Source organism: Oryctolagus cuniculus, chromosome 6 (genome assembly GCF_964237555.1).
Source record: "Oryctolagus cuniculus chromosome 6, mOryCun1.1, whole genome shotgun sequence".
NCBI lineage: Eukaryota > Metazoa > Chordata > Mammalia > Lagomorpha > Leporidae > Oryctolagus > Oryctolagus cuniculus.
The window spans coordinates 91,761,100-91,782,489 of NC_091437.1; the positions used below are offsets into that span (position 1 = coordinate 91,761,100).

Sequence of the window (21,390 nt, forward strand, 5' to 3'; positions counted from 1 at the left end):
GAGCTCAAAGTCTCAGACTCATTTAATCCAATTTTCTCATTGCTGGGTGACGTCACTTAATCCTACCAGTGTTTGCATGAGCAGAGTAAATATTTTGCCCTATTCTCCAACTGTCTAAAAGTCTTTATTCTTCCCTATCATGCTCTCTAAAGGATATTCATTTGAGTTAATCTTTTACAATTCTGTTGTACCTTTTAATGGCTAAGATGTTAAATATCTTCCACGCAGTTGCTATAATTTTACACTGGCATATTTTGCCTTCCCTCCTAATTCAGATAATCACTCTCAGCCAACAGAAATTTTGAGTTAGGAGGCTGGTGAAAGAGAGGAGGAGACAGAACCTAGTGAATGGTCAGGCAATTAAGTATTTGGGAACATGGTTGGCTGTTGGAATGAAGGACTCAGTAACTAGTCTCTAACCCCAACATCTGGCTTCATCAAGTGATCCAAGAACTTGGGACTCCTGCAAAGTCCCTGCCTTCCAAATTCTTCTGGGAGTCTCCTCTGAGAAGGTCTCCTGGGACCCAGGAACCAGTTCATCCCCAGGTAGCAGCATTGTCCCAACAAGCCAAGTTTCTACCCTGCTGATGGTACTGCTTTGCCATTAGCTCAGTAAGGCAGGTCCCTGGTCACTGCCAAGGACAACCCTGGACTCTAGGCTCTGCTGCAGCAGCTTCACTTTCACTTAGCCAGGCACAGCTGCTCTGCCACTCAGCTGCACCCTCTTACCAGCACTGTAGGCATGACAGGTGCTTCTTACCAACTACACCACTTCCAATCCTCTGACTATTCCTTAAGGCCCAGAAGCCTCAACTGCTATTTATCTTGTGACTTGAGGGAGTGGCCATGGCTGCTGGGCTGTGGTACTAGAAGGTGCAAGACTGGGCATAGGGAAGGCTCCCTCTTCTTTGTGATGCCCTCTGCAAGAGTCCCTGGTGATTGTCAAAGATTGGTAGAAAGATTCCTTCCATTTTTCTAATAGCTCTTTTCCTCTAAGACCCGGCAAAAGTTTGGGGGCGAGCCAGAGGCTAACCGTCATGATGCTATACCTAGACTCCCAGTCCTATCTGACAGACAAGGCTTTGCTCCTGGGTCAGTCATCATGGTCTGGCACTTTCTTCCCTAAGCTGCATTCTTCCGGGAGATTCCATAGTCCCCACCTTACCCTCAGATAGGCTTCTGTCAAGGATCCCAGCAGCTTTTTGGGTTACCCAGCTGTGGGTGCCCCAGTGATGGTTTCAGTTCCTTTCTAGAAGGCCCTTCAGCACTGCAGGAACTTTGGGAGGCTGCTGCCACCAGTGTTTCAAACACGTCCTGATTTTCCCCAATCCCCAGCAGTGAATGATAGACTGGGATGACTCAAAGTTGAGCCTACCATAGTCCAACAACAATGCCACCTGATGCTCCGTTCTCCTCAGTAACTTGGTCAATAAGTTTGCCATATTTACTACTGCCTAGCGTGCACTCTGGGTAGGTGATTAGATTCCCTCCTTTCACAATTCTGCTAAGCACATGAAGATCTTTCACTCCAAAGGCTAGAGATGATTAATTCACACCACATGGTGCCACCTAATTATAGCAGAAGCCAGGAAGGCTGACCCAAGCCTACAGCAGCCAGCACATTGAGAGTCTCTGATAGTATCAGTGGCTTCACACTAGCAAGTCTCATTCATTATCTAACAAATGCTTATTGAGCATCAGCTAGGACTTGGGTACTCTTTTAGGTATTGAGACAATAGCAGGGAGCAAAACAGACCAAATACTGGTTTACTGAAACCTATATTCTGGGTCACGGGGAAGGGAAGTGGGATCTTAATGATAATTGAGTAAAACATGTAGTTTTTCAGATATTGTTAAGTGCTCGGAAGAAAAGCCAAGCAGAGTAAGAAGGCAGGGAGTGTCATAAGTGTGCTGAAAGTTACACACTCTGAGGAGGTCTGCATAGATTTGAACACTGAATCCATCAATTGTAGTATACGTTAGGCATAAGGAAGCAGTTGAGAGTGCAGGATATGAAGTCAGAAAGACCTGAATTCAAGCCTTTTCTCTCAGCATGTGCTTTCCATTAGTAAAATGCAAAAACAAATAAACAAAAACAGTACCAACCTTAGAGGGTTGCTGGGAATTAAATTGTAAAATGCAGAATGAAGGTTGGTACTTGGGCTCTGAGTGCTGCAAAGGAAACAGAGATCAGAGAAGCAGCTCAAAGAATAGCAGCCTTCCTACTCAGAGAGGACGTGGACACAGGGTGAATCTCCAAGACTCTGGGTGTGTTTTGGGAGGATGGGAAGACAGACAGAGAGACAATGGGGCTGGTATTTAGATTCTGTAGTATTTAGGTTCCATTGAATACACTGAAAATTGTGTAATGACTATTTTAACAAGACAATGTTAATGATATGCTGGAAATTACATCCTGTATATGTGTTTAATCTTACAAAAATGCTGAGGGGCAATAGTTTCTCAGCATAAATGTTTTAAGGGTGTACCTAATCAAAAAGTTTAATTCTAATAAGATAGAGGGAGAGAGAGAGCCTTTGGGGGAAGGGTGGTCTGTGGGAAGCCCATGGCAGAGAACCTTCCTTGAGGCCTTCTGTACACTCCATGGCCTCCTCAGCATTTTTAACTTAGTTACCTAAAATTTTTTGTAAGATTAAACACATATACAGGATGTAATTTCCAGCATATCATTAACATTGTCTTATAAAATAGTCATTACACAATTTTCAGTGTATTCAATGGAACCTAAATACTACAGAATCTAAATACCAGCCCCGTTGCCTCTCTGCAATTTCCTTTCTCCTTTTCTGCCTCTCCACCTCCTTCAGTTCCTTGGGGGCATACAACATGTCTTGTTTCCCACTGCACTTCCAGCCCTAAGACCATGCTAATATGTGCCATTTGCAAACATAAATTGATGTTGGCAATAAGAGCTGCTGTTGGAAGTAGCAGACAACACTGAGAAAGTCTGTGTATCCACTCCTACATCACAGCCTTTCTCCTTAATACTCAGAGTTCAATAGAAATTGCTGGCCTTGGACAAGAAGGGTTGAAGTAAATGGACTTTGCTTGAGGGCTTCAGACCATTTTTCTCCCTGATTATGTTCTCAGCTTCTGCAGGATTATATTGCAAATGACTGATTTTGTCACCTTGCTGAACAGGAAGGCAGCCATTCCCTGACCCAGAGGTTCATAGGGGCAGATGGGCAGGGAAAGACAATTGCTTCTTTTAGGAGTTTCCGTGCATTTTGTATGAGTCTGGAACCTTCAAGTGAGAAGTAGTTAGAGGATAAGGAAAGGAAAACTCTAGGAAATAGAGCCAGCTTTGCAATTTAGAGAATATGAATCTTTAGTATGCAAAATATCTTATATAACATGAATGTTCATTTTTATTTAGAATGATATGTACTTTGTTTAAAGATTTATTTATTTGAAAGGCAGAGCTAGAGAGAGAGAGAGAGAGAGAGGAGAGAGAGAGAGATATCTTCCATCCCTGGGTCACTCCCCAAACAATCACAATGGCCAGAGCTGGGCCAGTCCAAATCCAGGAGCCAGGAGCTTCTTCCAGGTATCCCATGTGGGTGCAGGGGCCCAAGCACCTGGGCCATCTTCTACTGCTTTCCCAGGCACATTAACAGGGAGCTTGCTCAGAAATGGGGCAGCCAGTACATGAACCAGCACCCATATGGGATGTCAGCATCACAGGTGGCAGTTTTACCAGCTATGCCACAGTGTCAGCCCCAATATGTACATTTTTGAAGTTAGGTAGCAACAAAATTAGGATGCCCTAAAGTGGAGGCAGTGTTGTGGTGCAGCAGATTGTGAACCTATCACTTGAGATGCCAACATGACATATCAGAGAGTCAGTTGGAGTTCTGGCTGCTCTGCTTCTAACCCGACTGCCTGCTAATGTGTCTGTGTGGCAGTGGATGATGGCTCAAAAATGCTTGCACCATGCCACCATGAATGGAGTTCTTGGCTTCTGGCTTTGGCCTGACCCATATCTTCCTGTTGAGGCCAGCTGGGGAGTGAGCCAGCTGATGGAAGATTCTCTCTCTCTCTCTCTCTCTCTCTCTCTCTCTCTCTCCCCCTCCCTCCTCCCCTCTCTCCCTCCCCCTCTCTCTCACCCCCTCTCTCCCTCCCTCTTTTTCTCTCTCTCTATGTGTGTATGTCACTCTCTGTCTTTCTGTCTTTCAAATAAATAAATCTTTTTTTTTTTTTTTTACAGGCAGAGTGGACAGTGAGAGAGAGAGAGAGACAGAGAGAAAGGTCTTCCTTTGCCGTTGGTTCACCCTCCAATGGCCGCCGCGGCTGGCGTGCTGCGGCCAGCACACCGCGCTGATCCAATGGCAGGAGCCAGGTACTTATCCTGGTCTCCCATGGGGTGAAGGGCCCAAGCACTTGGGCCGTCCTCCACTGCACTCCCTGGCCACAGCAGAGAGCTGGCCTGGAAGAGGGGCAACCGGGACAGAATCCGGCGCCCCAACCAGGACTAGAACCTGGTGTGCCAGCGCTGCAAGGCGGAGGATTAGCCTAGTAAGCCGCGGCACCGGCTCGCAAATAAATCTTAAAGAAAAAAGATACCCCCATGAGCCAGACTAGTTTCTCTTGCATGTCTGGCACAAGATGCTGGCCCACTGGATGAAAAACCACACAGGGATCTAGCTCTGTGGTTTTAGACTCACAAAGTCAGAGTAAACCAGTTTGTTCGTCAGCACGTGGGTCTCCATGCCTTGAGGATAAGCTTCACATCTCCCTGTTGACAAGGTGCCAAATAGCCTTGTTCACAAAGTAGTGGGAGTCCCAATTGATTCTTCTATTTCCTTTCATTTCACATGGAATTTTCTGGAAATTATCTTCCAAATGTGAAGAGGCGGACTGCCTCTGAGTAGACCGAAGTGAGGCAAACAACGTTTTCATGAGGAGCTGAGAAAGTGTCATTTCCATAGTGATCTGCGGCAACCCCCATCTGCAGTACTTTCACCCATCTTGATTAGCAATTACAGGTAAAAAGCAGAGGCTGCTTATGAATAAAGTGTGAATGTCAGGGGAATGCAAAGCTAATAGCAGAATTGTAAATATTTGCAAGGCTGAGTGGTGATTCAAGCTCACAAGATTAATTGAAATTAATCTCTATCAAGCACTAATTGGTTTCCTGAGTTCTAAAACCTTCCATTAAAAAGGAGAGTAGATGAGGCCACGTCAGAATCATCCTCCAGGTGGGCTACATGAGCTTCCTCCTGTGTCAACTCTTCCGTTTCACCCTCTCAGGGCTGACAGTGCCAACCTCAGTAATTCCTGGGCACCGGAATCATTATGATCAGAAACTTTTTTCATTCACTCATCTGTTTACTCAACATCAATTTAGTATTGAAAACTTCATTGTAGTCATGAACATGAATCCTTGTGCTCCAATGATTTTTTTCTGCTAACCATAGTTTCCTTTCATTGGCTCGGCTTGGCTTGTTTTTGAGCACATATCTTTTAAGGTGAGCAAAACAGACTTCAGGCACGGAATTCATATTAATCACTTAAATGACAGTAAGCGTTTCCTTACATCATTCATTCCTGTCCCGGCAACTACGCTGGGTGCTGGAGATACAATAACAAGCAACCCACAGCCAGTGTTCTCATGTAGGCTGAGGTCTGCCAGAGGAGACAGAAAGCAGTCATATGGTCATAAAAATGAGTGTATAATTACCAATAAGTTAAGTGTTGTAGGGAAAAGAGCATGGTACTATGATAATAAATTACAAACTTGGCTGCTCTCAGAGTGGGCATTTAGCCTAGTGTCCTACATTAAAGTGCCTAGGATCAATTCCCAATTCTGGCTACTGTTGCCAGCTTCTTGCTAATGCAGACTCTGGGGAGGCAGCAGTATAGTGACAGCCCAAGAAAATGGGTTTCTGACATCCTCATGGCAGATCTGGATGGAGTTCCTAGCTCCCAGCTGTTGGCCTCAGCCCAGCCCCAGCCATAGTCAGCATTTGGGGAGTGAACCAGCAGATGGGAGCTCTGACTGTTTCCCTCTCTCAGTCACTCAAATCTAAAAAAATAAAAAAAGTTAAATCTTAAAAAAATTGAGTGTAGGGAAAAACAGATTTAAGTGATAGTTTGACCCAAAAATGTCAGAGGACACATATGTTTTTTGTACTGAAGATCCTTAGACACTGAGATGTACCACAAGATCTAGGATTTCCACTGGAAATTACCAAGACTTGTTTGAAGGCTTGCCACAATTCACTACCACTGGAGCAGGAGCCAGGAGCCAGGAGCCAGCATGAGGAATGCAGATAACATGTGCCTCCAGAGAGCTCTGACTAGCACAGAGGATAGGAGTTGCTGTTGGAAGTAGGCAACATGGCATCAGGCTGAGGAGGTCTGCAGAGCTGTTTCTCCTACACCCCCATCTTATTCTCCTTTAATACTCAGAGTTCAATAGAAACTTCTGGTCTTGAAACAAAAGAAAAAAAAACTATCTTCCCAGTATATAGAGTTAAAAGCCTAGAAACTTTTGTTGGGAGATTGAGCCAGATACAGAGATCTTGAACTGTGTGCAGCTTTCCAATTTGGAGCAAGCTGTGGAGTTGGGGTAACAATTTTACTGTAGTACACAGAGGTCTTAGTCACCTGTGGAAGCTGTCAGTGACTACTGGTGCCAGAACTTCATGTCTTCATTCATGAAAGTAGTATTTTTATGATGGGCATAACAAATAGTTATAATATAGATACATATTTTATCTATTGTGTTTGCACAATTATTCATAGCTCAGTCTATTCCACCTTAATAACATAAAGGTTATTTGTCAAGGAATCACTAAGTACAGTGAGATCATCATCTCGACTGCCACTAGAGGTCAGCACGTGACTCTCAATGGGAATCGGAGGGAAAGACCAGTTGGGAAACAGATCATCATTTGTGTTTCCTGTTGTTATTTCTTACCATCTGTCTGGAATCATAAATGTGACTATGGATCCCAGAAAACTAGAAAACACCCTAACAATTGTTGGAGTGAACTGCTCAAATGTTCCATCTGCAAATGTGAGGAAATCATAGGACTGTGTATTGTGGCCTACAGCATGCCTTCAGTGGGGCCTTGGTGGCCAAAATACTTGAATCATACGCGATGGTAGCAGGTGCTTCAGAAATAATCACACAGCAGGGGTTGACTGTCGTCATCACTTGCAATTTGAAACCAAATGGTGCCCTGGCCTTTCTATTCTGTCCCTTTTGAAGTACTCCATACTAATCCTGGCCTAGTGGCTCCTACTTCTCTGAGCCCCACAGGCATGCTCATATTCTAGCTCTCTCTTGGCAGCAAACTGCACTAAAGCTTCTTGTGGAAAGGGCAACTGTCCTGGGTGCAAACGTATGAAGTGGTCGCGGGAGATTTAAGAGATTACAGAGCTGACCAAGGGAAAAGAGATGATCATGAGTGGCAACAGCACAGCAAGTTTTATTGGGCAGTGTTTGGCTGAGTTCATATGACTGATGTCCTCACCACATGAAGCTCTCCTGAGGCTTACAACGAAGGGACCACCATCCAAAGGGGAAAGGAAATCAAAAGAGGGCTTCTGTGTCATGGTGATGCAACCAATCAGAGAGTCTGTGGGTTAGAGAATCTCAAAGGGCCATAGCAACTTTGCCTCTTACAAGCACAAGTCTCTGTCTTATCAGTGGCCAGCAGATGTGGACTGAGGTCTTGCAAGGTAACAGGAAGGCTCCAAGTGGCTAAAAATTTGCTTGTTTGGGCTATTTTTAAAATAATTGGATGTGTGAAAATTTTACTTTGGTTTTGGCAGGCTTTTGAGATAATGGGTCTCAGCTGCAGTGAAGAAATAACCTAGGGGCCAATACACAGAGGACATCTTTGGTTCCTTTTTGTAACAGTGGTAGAAAGCCTTTGGAAGGATTAGCATATAACTGAAACAAGATAACACAGACACAAGTGACAATCATGAGTTAGGAATTTCCTAGTTATCACTGGTTAGACAATTTGTACCAGTACTCCCTCCTAGTGAGAACTACAAAAACTAAAAGAAAATAAAAGCATATCTAGTCCCGGTCGGGGCGCTGGATTCTGTCCCGGTTGCCCCTCTTCCAGGCCAGCTTTCTGCTGTGGCCCGGGAGTGCAGTGAAGGATGGCCCAAGTGCTTGGGCCCTGCACCCCATGGGAGACCAGGAGAAGCACCTGGCTCCTGCCATCGGATCAGCAGGGTGCGCCAGCCGCAGCGCGCCAGCCGTGGCGGCCATTGAAGGGTGAACCAACAGCAAAGGAAGACCTTTCTCTCTCTGTCTCTCTCTCACTGTCCACTCTGCCTGTCAAAAACAAAACAAAACAAAACAAAACAAAACAAAACAAAACAACTGTGATCTAGACAAAAAAATACAAGATTGACAATTTTCATGAAAACTGAAAATTTTGAAAAGGACATCTCAGCCTTCAAAACAGATCAGAAATTCTACAACTAAAAAATACAACAACTGATCTCAAGGACTCAAAAGTTGAGCTTATCTAGTTGGTAAGCCAACTAAAAGAAAGAAAATCACCAGAAAAAATTTAAAAAGCAAAAAAATGAAGACATAGAAGATTCACTAAGATCTTAAATTTATGCAACTGGAGTCTGGAAAAGAGAGTAGAAAGAGAATGGGGATAAAGAAAAACCATGTGAAAAGAGAAGATACATGAATTTTCCAGGTTCACAAAACATATCAGTTCACATATACCCAACAATAATGAAGTACAAGAAGTAAAAAGAACTCTATACTCAGGAACATGACAGAAAAACGGCTGGAAACTGAAGGTGTAAAGCCCTCATGACAACCAGAGAAAAAATACAGACTACATTCAAAGAACAACTACTAGATTCACAGCTGATTTTTCAACAAAGATGAGGGAAGCCATAAAATAATATGATGAAAGAAAGTAACAATTCTATAACCAGGGAAAGCATTCTTAAAAATTGAAGATTAAATAAAAATATCTTAAGCTTTAAAACAATTGTGAGAGCAAATTTTCAATAAGGGGATACTAAAGGGTGTACATAGGCACCAAAAAGATGATTACAGATGCAGGAAATAACAAGTAGTAATAAAAATGGAAAATATGTAAGTGCACACAAATAATAATTCCATAAAATATCACTAAATATTCATTGCATGAAATAGTAATTATTAGGGGTTTAGAAGATTTAGGAAATTAAAGTACATGCTACCAAAAACACATACATTGACAGGGGAGAAACAATTTAGTCTTCCAAGATTTCCATGTTATTTTGGAGGCTTATAAAGCATGTTAACAGACTTTGACAAATCAAGGATTTTTTTAATCTCTAGGAGTTTCCTGAAAGAATAATTTTTAAAATGTAATTACTAGGGGCCCGCGCCTTGGCTCACTTGGTTAATCCTCCACCTGCAGCACTGGAATCCCATATGGGCGCTGGTTCTAGTGCCGGTTGCTCCTCTTCCAGTCCAGCTCTCTTTTGTGGCCTGGGAGGGCAGTGGAGGATGGCCCAGGTGCTTGGGCCCCTGCACCACATGGGAGATCAGGAAGAGGCACCTCGCTCCTGGCTTCGGATCGGCACAGCTCCGGCCATTGCGGCCATTTGGGGAGTCAACCAACGGAAGGAAGACCTTTCTCTCTCTCTCTCTCACTGTCTATGACTTTACCTGTCAAATAAAAAAATGTAATTACTAAACAAATAGAAGAAAAAAGTGGAAGAATGAAAAAGAAATCAAAAGAAGGCAAGAAAAAAAGAAGGAAAAATAAATGTATTTTAGGTAGGAAAAATAGAACATAATACAGTGATAAATTTCACCTTAAGATTTCAGTAATTACAGAAAAATACAGAGGCTGAATGCTTCAACTAAAAGAAATGTCACTTTGAATTGAAAAATTCTTCATAGTGTTTACAAAAGATATATCTAATATTTAAGGATACAGAAAATTTGAAAAGACAAAGATATGCTATGCAGATTCTTTTTTTTTTTTTTAAGAGTATTTATTTGAAAGGCAGAGCTACAGTGAGGCAGAGGCAGAGGCAGAGAGAAAGAGATCTTCCATCTGCTGGTTTACTCCCCAAATGTCTGTGGGGAGCAACTGGGAGCAACTCGGACTAGACTGTTACTCGAATTAAGACTTATTCTATGCATCTGCTCTCCCACAATATGGCGCTGAGAAGGGAGAAACAGCTTCTACACAGCTGCCTCCAGTTCAACCAATAAACTGTAGGACCTACTCCTGATTGGAGGAGAGCAGCGTACTCAGCGTGTGGGTAGCAGAGTTGGGATTGGTGGAAGAGGACTATAAAGGAGGAGAGAGACAACATGCACCAGGAACATCTAAGGGGAACATCTATCTGAAGAAACACCTGTGCAGCCCCCGAGAGAGCCGGCCGGCGGTGTGCCGCTCCCCCGCGGAAGTGGGGAAAGTGGCAGGGGGAACCGCCCCTCCATGGAGGTGGAGGGATGGTAGCCAACCCGGGAAGAACCAGCAGCAAACCCGGGGAGGGCCGAGCAGACAAAAGAACAGCACAGGGTCCTGTGTTGTTCCTCCATGAAGACAGGGAGCGACAATGTCCAAAACGGCCGAAGTTGGGCCAATCAGAAGCCAGGAGCCAGGAGCCAGGAACTTCTTCTGAGTCTTCCACGTGGGTGCAGGGGCCCAAGTACTTCGGCCATCTTCTGCTGCTTTCCCAGGCCATAGCAGAGAGCTGGATCAGAAGTGGAGAAGCTGGGTCTCAAACCAGTGTCCACGTGGGATGCTGGCACTGCAGGTGGCAGCTTTACATACTATGCCATAGCGCCGGCCTCAGTGCAAATTCTTACTAAAAGAATGCTGGTATACATTTCTTAAAAATAAAGGCATTCTGAGAAATAAAGATACTTCATAATGATAATAATATAGTTAGTCACGAATGTATAACTGTTGTAAATTTGTGTGCTTCTGAAACACATGGCCTAAAATAGAGGCAACAAAAAGTGAGAGAATTTCAGTGAGAAATCTAGAGACTTACAGTTATGGTACGGAATTTTAACACCACTGGCTTTACAGATCAACAAATGGCTAAAGTTATAGAGGAGTTGAACAAAACAATAAATAAAATTGAACTCTCTTAATACAAGAACAAAAAAATCCAACAAGCATAGAATTTTTAGTCTTTTTGCGTACACATGGAATGTTTATAAAAATAATGAGCCATCGGCAAGTGTCAAATTTTAAAGATGTCAATCACACAGAATTTGTTCTCTAATGGAAATGCAGTTAAACTAGAGAGAACCCACTTTAAATAAGTAAAATATTGAAGCAGGTGTTTGGACTATGGGATAAGGACCAGTTGGGATACCCTAGTCCTAGATCAGGGTGCCTGGAATGAGTCCCAGCTGTATCTCCCCTTTCCGGCTTTATCCTAATGTGCACCCTGGCAGGTAGCAGGTGATGACTCATGTAAGTGGGTCCTTGCCACCCAGGTGAGAAACCTGCATTGAGTTCCCAGCTCCTGGCTTCAGCCTGACCCATCCCTAGCCACTCCAGGGGTCTAGGAAGTGAAAGAATAAGACTCTCTCTCCTCTCTCTCTCTTTCTCTCTCTCAAATGAAAAAAGTAAAAAGTCTTCAATTTTAAAAACAAAATATCTAAAAAATGTTCATATATTTGAAAATCAGGATATATAATTTAAAATAACTCATGGGTAAAACAACAAGCCATAATTAAAATTAGAAAATATTTAAAACTGAATACTACATAGTAAACCTTGAAATGCAGTTAAAGTAGTATTTAGAAGGAAATTTATAGAGTTAAATGCACATATTAGAAAACTGGATCCAGCCACAAATTTTTAAAATACCTAACAACCAAATTAAGTGTATCCAGGAACACAGGCTTCATTTAACATTAAATACCAATCACATTAACAGATTAGAAGAGGAACAACATATCTTCTCAGCAGATGAGGAAAAGAATTTGATAAAATGCAACAGCCACTTACTCTTAGTGAATTAGCAAAAGAGAAGGAGAATGCCTGCAGTGGCCACTCTTATTTGACATCACCCTGGAGGTCCAGCCAGGGCAGTAACATAAATATAAGTGATAAAAGAATTAAAAAGGAAAAATTTAATCATTATTTGAAGATTACATGATTGTGCATGCAAAAATTTTTTTTTAAAACCCAAATAATTAAACTTAAGAAATAAGCTCAGGAAACATAGTAAAAATAAGCATGTAAAAATTCTTTATATCTGCAATGAATCACATGAAAACAAAAAAGCTACTTGGGCTAAATCAAGTCGAATATATGTAAGACTTAAATTGTAAAAATTATAAAACTATGAAAGTCATTAAAAAGGCTAGATAAGTGGACATATTATACAAATGTCATTCTCCAAATTATTTTATCAATGCAATTATAATGAAAATCTCAATAGATTGTTAACACATGGTGTATATGTGTGTGTGTATAAATTGATAAGCTAAGTCTAAAATGTATGTAGGGACCAAGAATAGCCACAGAACTCTTAAAATAATAATGTCAAAGAACTTGCTCCTTATGGCACTATGACATTTTAAAGCATTGTGTTTGAGATTGTTATTGTTCCAGAAATAACTAAATTGACCAAGGGAGCAGAACAGAGGTCCCAGAAACCTATGAAAAGGATGTAAAAAAAAAATAGTTCTAAGAAAACTCGGTATCTTATAAAATGAGTGACACTAGATACCTACCTTATATCACATTTTAACAAGTCAGCTATAAATGGGCCAAAGATGTCAATATGAAAGGCAAAACTATATTTTAGAGATATATTTATTTATGTTTATTTAGTTTGAAAGGCAGAGTGTGAGAGAGAGGGAGGGTACCTCCATCCAACAGTTCACTCCCCAAATGCCCGCAACAGCTAGGGCTGGGCTGGCAAAAGCCAGAGGCCAGAAATTCCATCCAAGTCTCCCATGTAGGTAGCAGGGGCCATTATTCACTGCCTCCCAGGATGCACATTAACAGGAAGCTAGATTGGAAGCAGAGGTGGGATTCAACCACAGGTACTCCGATATGATTTGCTGTCATCCTAAGTGATGGTACCCCCAAGCCTGCCCCAACATTGGAGTTATAAAGTTTATAAACCTATACCTCTTTGAATTCAAAAAGATTGATTAATTAAGAACTGTGGTTCATCAAATGATCTCATAAAGAAGGTAACAGTTAAGAACAAAATCCCAGAGGGTATATGCAATATATGAGTGTGACTGACAGAGATCATAAATAAGAGTATGTACTTTTTCAAATCCCATAAGTTAATTTTAAAAATAAAACAAAAAATTATGAAAGACTAAAATACACTTACATAGAGGATATCTGAATGGCATACAAGTATGCTTTACAATGTTCACTGAAAATGGAATTAAAAGGTAAGTTATTTTGGCACAAAATTTTTTGAAATCCACACATATTAGAAGTCTTTGAAAAGTTCATAGAAAATGCATATTATGAAGAACTATGCATGCCATCACATGAGAATCAATTCTGATCATGTTGTCCCAGCTCCTGGACAAATCTATCTCCGTGGATTTGGAGTGTCAAAGAACATCTAGATTGGGAACATGAGCCCTGGGTGTCAGGGAACTCAGCTGTTTTCTCTAATTGGCTTCTAGTGTTTCCTATTTAAAAATTTCCCCATTGCTCGCTGACTTCCTGCTAACCTCCCTCAGTTACAAAAAATCATTGCCTCTCCAAGTGCCTGTAAAAGAAAACCATCTGTAGCCTAAAAAAGTAGAAGAGGATAAGACATGGATTTCTTTCTATATCCTAGAACCTCATGGCAGAGCCAGCATCAAGTGCAAAGGATATAGACAGGGGCCCACAACATGTTGACTGATAGGGAGTAGTTGGTAGGTCAAATCCGAGAGTGTTATGTAGAGAAAGAATACGACAATGAAATATTACAATTCTTGGAATTATTAAAACTGCCTCAAACAGGGAGATCTTTTATTACATTTATTGGTCTTACCTGCCACTCACTGAATTCACTATGCATTCCAGCTGACAGCTGCAGTGGATTTGAAGTGGAAATTAGAGGCATTGAACTCTACTTGTAGTATTAGTTATAGCCCTACCAGATTAACAGGTGACTAAGAGTATAGAAGGGGCTGGTGCCATGGTGTAGTGGATAAAGCCATGGCCTGCAGTGCTGGCATCCCACATGGGCACCGGTTCAAGTCCCGGCTGCTCCACTTCCAATCTAGCTCTCTGCTATGGCCTGGAAAGAAGTATCTTGAAGATGGCCCAAGTGCTTGGGCCCCTGCACCCAAGTGGTAGATCCCAAAGAAGCTCTTGACTCCTGGCTTTGGATTGGCACAGCTCTTGCAGTTGTGGCTATCTGGGTAATAAACCAGCGGATGGAAGACTCTCTCTGCCTCTCTGTAACTCTGCCTTGCAAATAAATAAATATATCTTAAAAAAAAAAGAGTATAGAGGATTTAGAATTCAAGACTCATGTTCTTATTGAATGCTATGTATTTTTTTAAAAATATTTATTTGAAGGCAGAGTTACAGAGAGGCAGAGGCAGAGAGAAAGGGAGATTTTCCATTAGCTGCTTCACTCCCCAAATGGCCACAATGGAGCTGGGCCAAACTGAAGCCGGGAGCCAGGAGCTTCTTCCAGCTCTCCCACATGGGTGCAGGGGCCCAAGGATTTGGACCACCTTCCTCTGCTTTTCCTGACACATTAGCAGGCAGCTGGATCAGAAGTGGAGCAGCCAGGACTCGAACTGTTGCCCATATGGGATGGGCCACTTGCAGTAGCCAGCTTTACCTGCTACGCCACAGTGCTGGCTCCACTATGTCATTTTTTTTTTTGACAGGCAGAGTGGACAGTGAGAGAGAGAGAGAGAGAGACAGAGACAGAGACAGAGAGAAAGGTCTTCCTTTTTCCGTTGGTTCACCCCCCAATGGCCGCTGCAGCCAGCACTGTGCTGATCCGAAGCCAGGAACCAGGTGCTTCTCCTGATCTCCCATGTGGGTGCAGGGCCCAAGCACTTGGGCCATCCTCCACTGCACTCCCGGGCCACAGCAGAGAACTGGACTGGAAGAGGGGCAACTGGGACAGAACCACTGCCGCGACCGGGACTAGAACCCGGTGTGCCGGCGCCGCAGGCAGAGGATTAACCTATTGAACCACGGCACCGGCCGCTATGTTATTTTTAAGTATAAAATTAGGAATGGTGAGTTTAAAAGCCTTTAAAATGAACAGGTGGCTACTCTACCTAAATGTACTCTAATCATTCCCTTAAATCCCAAATTCACATGTGTTTTCTTGCTTGGTAGACAATTCACAAGAGGGTGGGACACTGAGCAACCATCTCTTTGAGCAGTTGTGTGATTTTGGCAGCTGCTTCTGCTCTCCACATTTCCCAAGGATTCTGCAGAGCCAAGAGTATCTGCCAAGAGGAATCAAAATGCTGCTGATGACCAGGAATTGGATTTGTTACAAGTGGAGGTGTTCCAGCTCTCTGAATTTGCCAACTCCATTGTTAGTGGCATGTGATAAATGGATTGAGTGCATCTGTCCTCGTGAGCTGATGAAGATCCAAATAGCTTTTTAAAAATGATGGGAAGCCAAGCTTCCCTGGCTAAGCCTTGGGGAGTGTGTATCAGCCTACAACCAAACCTGAAAAACAAAGAAATAGATGAAAAGAGGCATTTTCCAGGGATTTCTTCTTTTCAAGGCAGAAGTAACAGCTCTTTCATTTGATTGGCTAGGACATGTTATCTTTGGAACTATCAGGGGAAAGAGTTAGAAATATCATTCCAGGGCACAGAGGAAGGATTCCAGGAAAATGACACCATTAAAACTAACATGTGTGTGGGCATTTGACCTAGTGGTCATCTGCTTGTTGGGACATTCGTATCCCATATCAGAGTGGTGGGTTTCAGCCTTGGCTCCACTTTTCTTCACGTGGACTCCAGTTTCCTGCTAATGCCCCTGGGAGGCAGCAGGTGCTGGCTCCAGGGGTTGGATTCCTGCCACCTCCATGGGAGACCTGAACTGCATTCCCAGCTCCCTGTTTTGACCTTGTCCAACCCCATTGCAGGCATCTGGGGATTAAACCAATGAATGGGAGCGCTCTTTCTGTGTATCTCTGCCTCTCTCTGTCTTTATCTATCTATCTATTTTTTTTTTTTTTTGGTCAGGCAGAGTTAGACAGTGAGAGAGAGAGACAGAGAGAGAGTTACAGACAGTGAGAAAGACAGAAAGGTCTTCCTTCCCGTTGGTTCACTCCCCTAATGGCTGCTATGGCCAGCGCTGTGCCGATCCGAAGCCAGGAGTCGGGTACTTCCTCCTGGTCTCCCATGCAGTTGCAGGGACTCAAGCACTCGGACCATCCTCCACTGCCCTCCCAGGCCACAGCAGAGAGCTGGACTGGAAGAGGAACAACCGGGACTAGTACCCGGCACCCCAACCGGGACTAGAACCCGGGGTGCAGGCACCGCAGGCGGAGGATTAACCAAGTGAGCCATGGCGCTGGCCTTTATCTATCATCTTTATCTTTCTCTCCCTCTATTTCTCTGCCTCAAAACAAACAAAAAAATATGCTTAAAGAAATCCACTTGAGGCTTCTTGATGATGATTGTTTATTGTTACAGTTTGGGGACTTTTTTCTTGATTCTCCCCACCTCTAACTGGTAATGGATTGTTTAAGGGAACAAACTTTGCACTTTCAGCTATTCAAAGAGGACCAAAAAATTACAACTGGTGCTTTAAAATGCTTCGGGGGAGAAAAATCACACAAGCGACATGCGTAGTTTTTATAACACATAAAAGAATCACTTGTAATTCCAGTGTACAGCTGTAAACACTTGATTTTGGTTATATCCTTCCATTTTCTACTTACTTTGTGCTTATTTTTATTATTATTTTATTTTATTTGAAAGGTAGAGTTACAGAGAGAGAGGGAGCGAGAGCCACTGGTTTATTCCCCGGTGAAAATGGCTGCCACAGCTGGGGCTGGGCCAGGCCAAATACAGGAACCTGGAACTCTGTCCTGGTCTCCCACTTGGGTGCCGGGGCCAAGCACTTGGGTCATTTTCCACTTTGGTCCTAGGCACATTAGTAGGGCACTGGATCGGAAGTGGAGCAGCCAGGACTCCAACCAGTGCCCATAGGGGATGTCAGCTTTGCAGGCAATGGATTAACCCACTATACCGTAACGTCAGGCCCCTATTTTTTGCTTATTTTTTTGTCTTAGTTGTCTCTACATGAAGACATGTATACAATTGTGCGCATGTGTGTGTGGGGGAGGGATATGTGTGTATACACAATTACTAAGTACAGTGGTCTATGCTTGGTCCTTATCTTAAATGGCTTGCCGGCAGCACCTGGCACAGATGATCATCTTCCTCCTTGAGATTGTTTTCTCTCTTAGATCCCAAGACCTCATACTGTCTGGAATTTTCCTTCTGCATCACTAATCCTTCTCTCTCAGTCTCCTTTTCTGATTATCCCTTCCCAAAGTTCAACCCTTGGGCTCCTTGGACCCACACTCCTGAGACTCTCTTCTAAACATCAGTCTACCTGCTGAGAACTCCCACACACACATCTCCCGCACTGATTCCCGTCTGAACTCCAGACACATCTCTACCTCCGTCTCCTCTCAGAAGTCTAACGGGCATCTTCCAAGCGTCGGAATGCCCGGATCCTGGCAAGCCACTCCCCACTACCAAATGCTTTTTCATGCCATCCCAATAAATAGTCGCTCTAAACTTCCAGTCGCACAGGGCAGAATGTTGCTGCCATCTTGATTCTTCATTGTTTTTCCCCACACCACATCATCCATTCCATCAGCAGCCCTGTTTTTCACTATTCCCCTCTACTACCACTCTGCTCCAAATCACCATGATTTTTTGCCTGAATCACTAAAGCAGTCTCCAAGAAGAGTCTTCCCATTTTTGCCTTTTGTCCATCCCAAGACTGAGTGATCTTTCTAAAACTACAATCAGATCACATCATTCTCCTTTTCAGAACATGGCAATGGCCTCCTGCTCACCCAGAGGAAAGCCAAAGCCCTTAAAACAGCCTATAAACAGTTTGCGTGCCTTAATTTTTTCATTTAGAAATAGAAACATAGGAGGCAACATAGTGGTGATGAAGAGCATGTGGCAAGGGTCTGATTGTGTTCAGAGCCTTACTCCAATGCTTAGCTGTGTGACACTGGGCAACTTACTTAACCTCTCAGTGTCCAAACTCCCTCATCTGTAAAGTAGGACAATTCTAACACTTATCTCATAGGGTTATCATGGGGCGGCATTACGGAGTAGTGGGTAAAGCTGCCGTCGGCAACACCACCATCCCAAATGGGCACCAATTTTTGTCCTGGCTATTCCAATTCCAATCCAGCTCCCTGCTAATAGTCTGGGAAAAGCAGCAGAAGATGGCCTGAGTACTTGAGCCCTGGCCTGAGTACTTGAGCCCCTGCTACCCATGTGGGAGACCTGGAAGAAGCTGCTGGCTCCTGTCTTCGGCCTGGCCCACCACTCGCTGTTGCAGCCAACTGGGGAGTGAACCAGCAGATCAAAGATCTCTCTCTCTCTCTCTCTGCATCTCCCTCTTTCTCTTTCTAACTCTGACTTTTAAATAAATATTTTTAACATGTAGAATTGTCACAGGGATTAATGAATTAATATTTGTGATGTGCTTTACAGTAGTGCTGACATGTAGTGAATATCATAATCGTTGAAAAATTTTAGGGGCTGGCACTGTGGCATAGTGGGTAAAGCCTCCACCTGTAGTGCTGGCATCCCATATGGGCACCAGTTCGAGTCCCAACTGCTCCACTTCTGATCCAGCACCCTACTAATGTGCCTGGGACAAAAGTGTTAAATGGCCCAAGTTCTTGAGCCCCTGCACCCACATGGGAAACCCAGAAGATGCTCCTGGCTCCTGGCTTCGGATTGGTGCAGCTCCAACAGTCTCCAACAGTGCAGCCATCTGGGGAGTGAACCAGCAGGGAAAACATTTCTCTCTCGCTCGCTCTCACTCTCACTCTCGCTCTCTTTCTCTACCTCTCTGTAACTCTGCCTTTCAAATAAAATAAATAAATCTTAAAAAAAAAGAAAGACTTTAAATTGACACTTTGTGTTATTAGCAAAAGATTTTATGATAGTCTATGTGGGCAGAAAAAACAAACACACACACACACACAACCTCCTGAAATGGACATTTGACTTAAATGTCAAGTTCAACAATCATGTAGCTGCTAGGAACTCCTTTGCGGATGTGAGAGGAGAAATAATACAATTATGAATGACAAACATATTGTTTCACAGTATTTACAAGAGTAAAGAGTGTGTGAATGAACTGTGCCCTCCTAAAAGATTATAGTAATTCTTGTCCAATAATACTTTTCCTCACTTTTTGTTTTATTTTAAAAGAAAATTGGCCCTGAAACACCATCCAGACAAGAATCCAGATGATCCCATTGCTGCTGAAAAGTTTAAAGAAATCAACAACGCCCACACAATACTGACGGACATGTCGAAGAAGAACATATATGACAAGTATGGATCACTGGGCCTCTATGTGGCTGAGCAATTTGGAGAAGAAAATGTGAACACCTACTTTATGCTCTCAAGCTGGTGGGCAAAGGTGAATCAGAATTTTTTTCTTCCTTCAAGACAATTTCCAGGAAGACCATGATAGTCACTCTTTTAGACTCCATCTCAAAGAAAGTTAAACTTTACTGCTATTAAAATCTTGTCATAAGAGGAGATTCACTTCCACTGAGAGCTATTATTTGGGGATCATTTTTGCATTAGCTCATCAATTAATTATGAAATCCAGCATGACTTAAAATACTTCTAGACATTAATTATATTTGAATTTGGAGCTTCAGGTTAATTCTGACTGCACTCCCTCCCCCCATAATGACTAATTAACAACTGACTCATTGCTCAAAACCAAAAATAATTTATTAGTGTGACAACTGTTTAATAAAAGATTATAGGACAAATTTAGCCCCGTCCTTTACTATCTATAGCAGAGGGTACGGCAGCAAACACAATACTTGGAAGAGTGAGTGGCAATTATGTCATAGGCTCACATGGAGCCCACTGGGGTAGTGGAGAAGGAAATGAGGGAGGAAGGTGAGAGTTAAGTAGAGGACAGGAACTTGGAGAGGCTGAAAGAGGAAGGAGGAGAACTGGCTATGTGGTCAGGAAAAAATAATATTTTAGAAGCCTCCATGCAATCTATTAATTTTCACACAATACATTTTGTTTGGTTTCTCAGGAATGCCTAATATATTTATGTTTGGTGCCAGTTTTATATTTGTTTAAATGTTAATATTCTTAGCTTCTGATTAAATCACACTTGGATATAGATCAGGCATGCAGCCTATTAACTTTTTTTTAGATTTAATTATTTATTTGAAAGGCAGAGTTACAGGGAGAGAAAGAGAGAGCTCTTCCATCCGCAGGTTCACTCCCCACGTAGCTGCAACGGCTGTGGAAGCCAAGATCCCAGAGCTTCTTCCAGGTCTCCCACATGGATGGCAGGAGCCCAAGCACTTAGGCCATCTTTCTTCTGCTTTCCCAGGTGCATTAGCAGGGAGCTAAATCAGAAGTGGAGCAGCCAGGACTCGAACCAGTGCCCATATGGGATGCTTTTATTACAGGTGGCATCTTAACCCACTAGGCCACAGCACCAGGCCCTCTATTAACATATTTTGTGGACAGTTCACATAAATATGAGTTGTGATTAATAACAATAATTAAAAAAAAATCTCCGGGGCCAGTGTTGTGGCATAGTGGGTAAAGCCGCTGCCTGTGATGCTAGCTTCTCATATGGGTGCCTGTTCATTTCCCAGCTGCTTCCCTTTTGGTTCAGCTCCCTGCTAATGGCCTGGGAAAGCAGCAGAAGATGGTCCAAGTCCTTGGGCTCCTGTATCCATGTGAGAGACCCAGATGAAGCTCTTGGATCTTAGCTTTGGCCTGGTCCAGTCTCTGCCATTGCAGCCATCTAGGGAATAAACCAGTGGGTGGAAGTGTCTCTCTCTCTCTCTCTCTCTCTTTCTCTCTCTCTCTCTCCTCCCTCCCTCTTTCAAATAATAAATAAATAAATAAATAAAGTAAGTAAGGTATCATGCTCAGTAGTACTCTGTTTTTTTTTTCTTTCACTGAATCTCGTTGAGCTTTGTATATGTAAGGAAAGAGGTAATGTGTTTTCATACAAAACTGGGGAAGAAATTCTGCAATCTAAAACTTCATTTGCCTTCTGCAGTTCCCAGAATTCTTTTTGGAGGGATGTCTGGGATTCCCACTGAAATTTCTTTGTCTTTGAAAACTTGATGGATTTGGAACTTAGAGGGAAATGGACATACTGACAACATCACTTATAATAGATTAG

The 21,390-nt window shown here is 42.9% G+C and overlaps 1 protein-coding gene across 1 annotated transcript in view; it reads left to right on the forward strand.

Moving 5' to 3' along the window:
• Window positions 1–21,390, forward strand: part of DNAJC5B (DnaJ heat shock protein family (Hsp40) member C5 beta) — a 79,545-nt gene that overhangs the window by 41,782 nt on the left and 16,373 nt on the right. Inside the window, exon 4 of the mRNA XM_051843820.2 lies at window positions 19,419–19,632. Within this exon, the coding sequence (XP_051699780.1) occupies window positions 19,419–19,632 (214 nt within the window). The remainder of the gene's footprint in view (window positions 1–19,418; window positions 19,633–21,390) is intronic.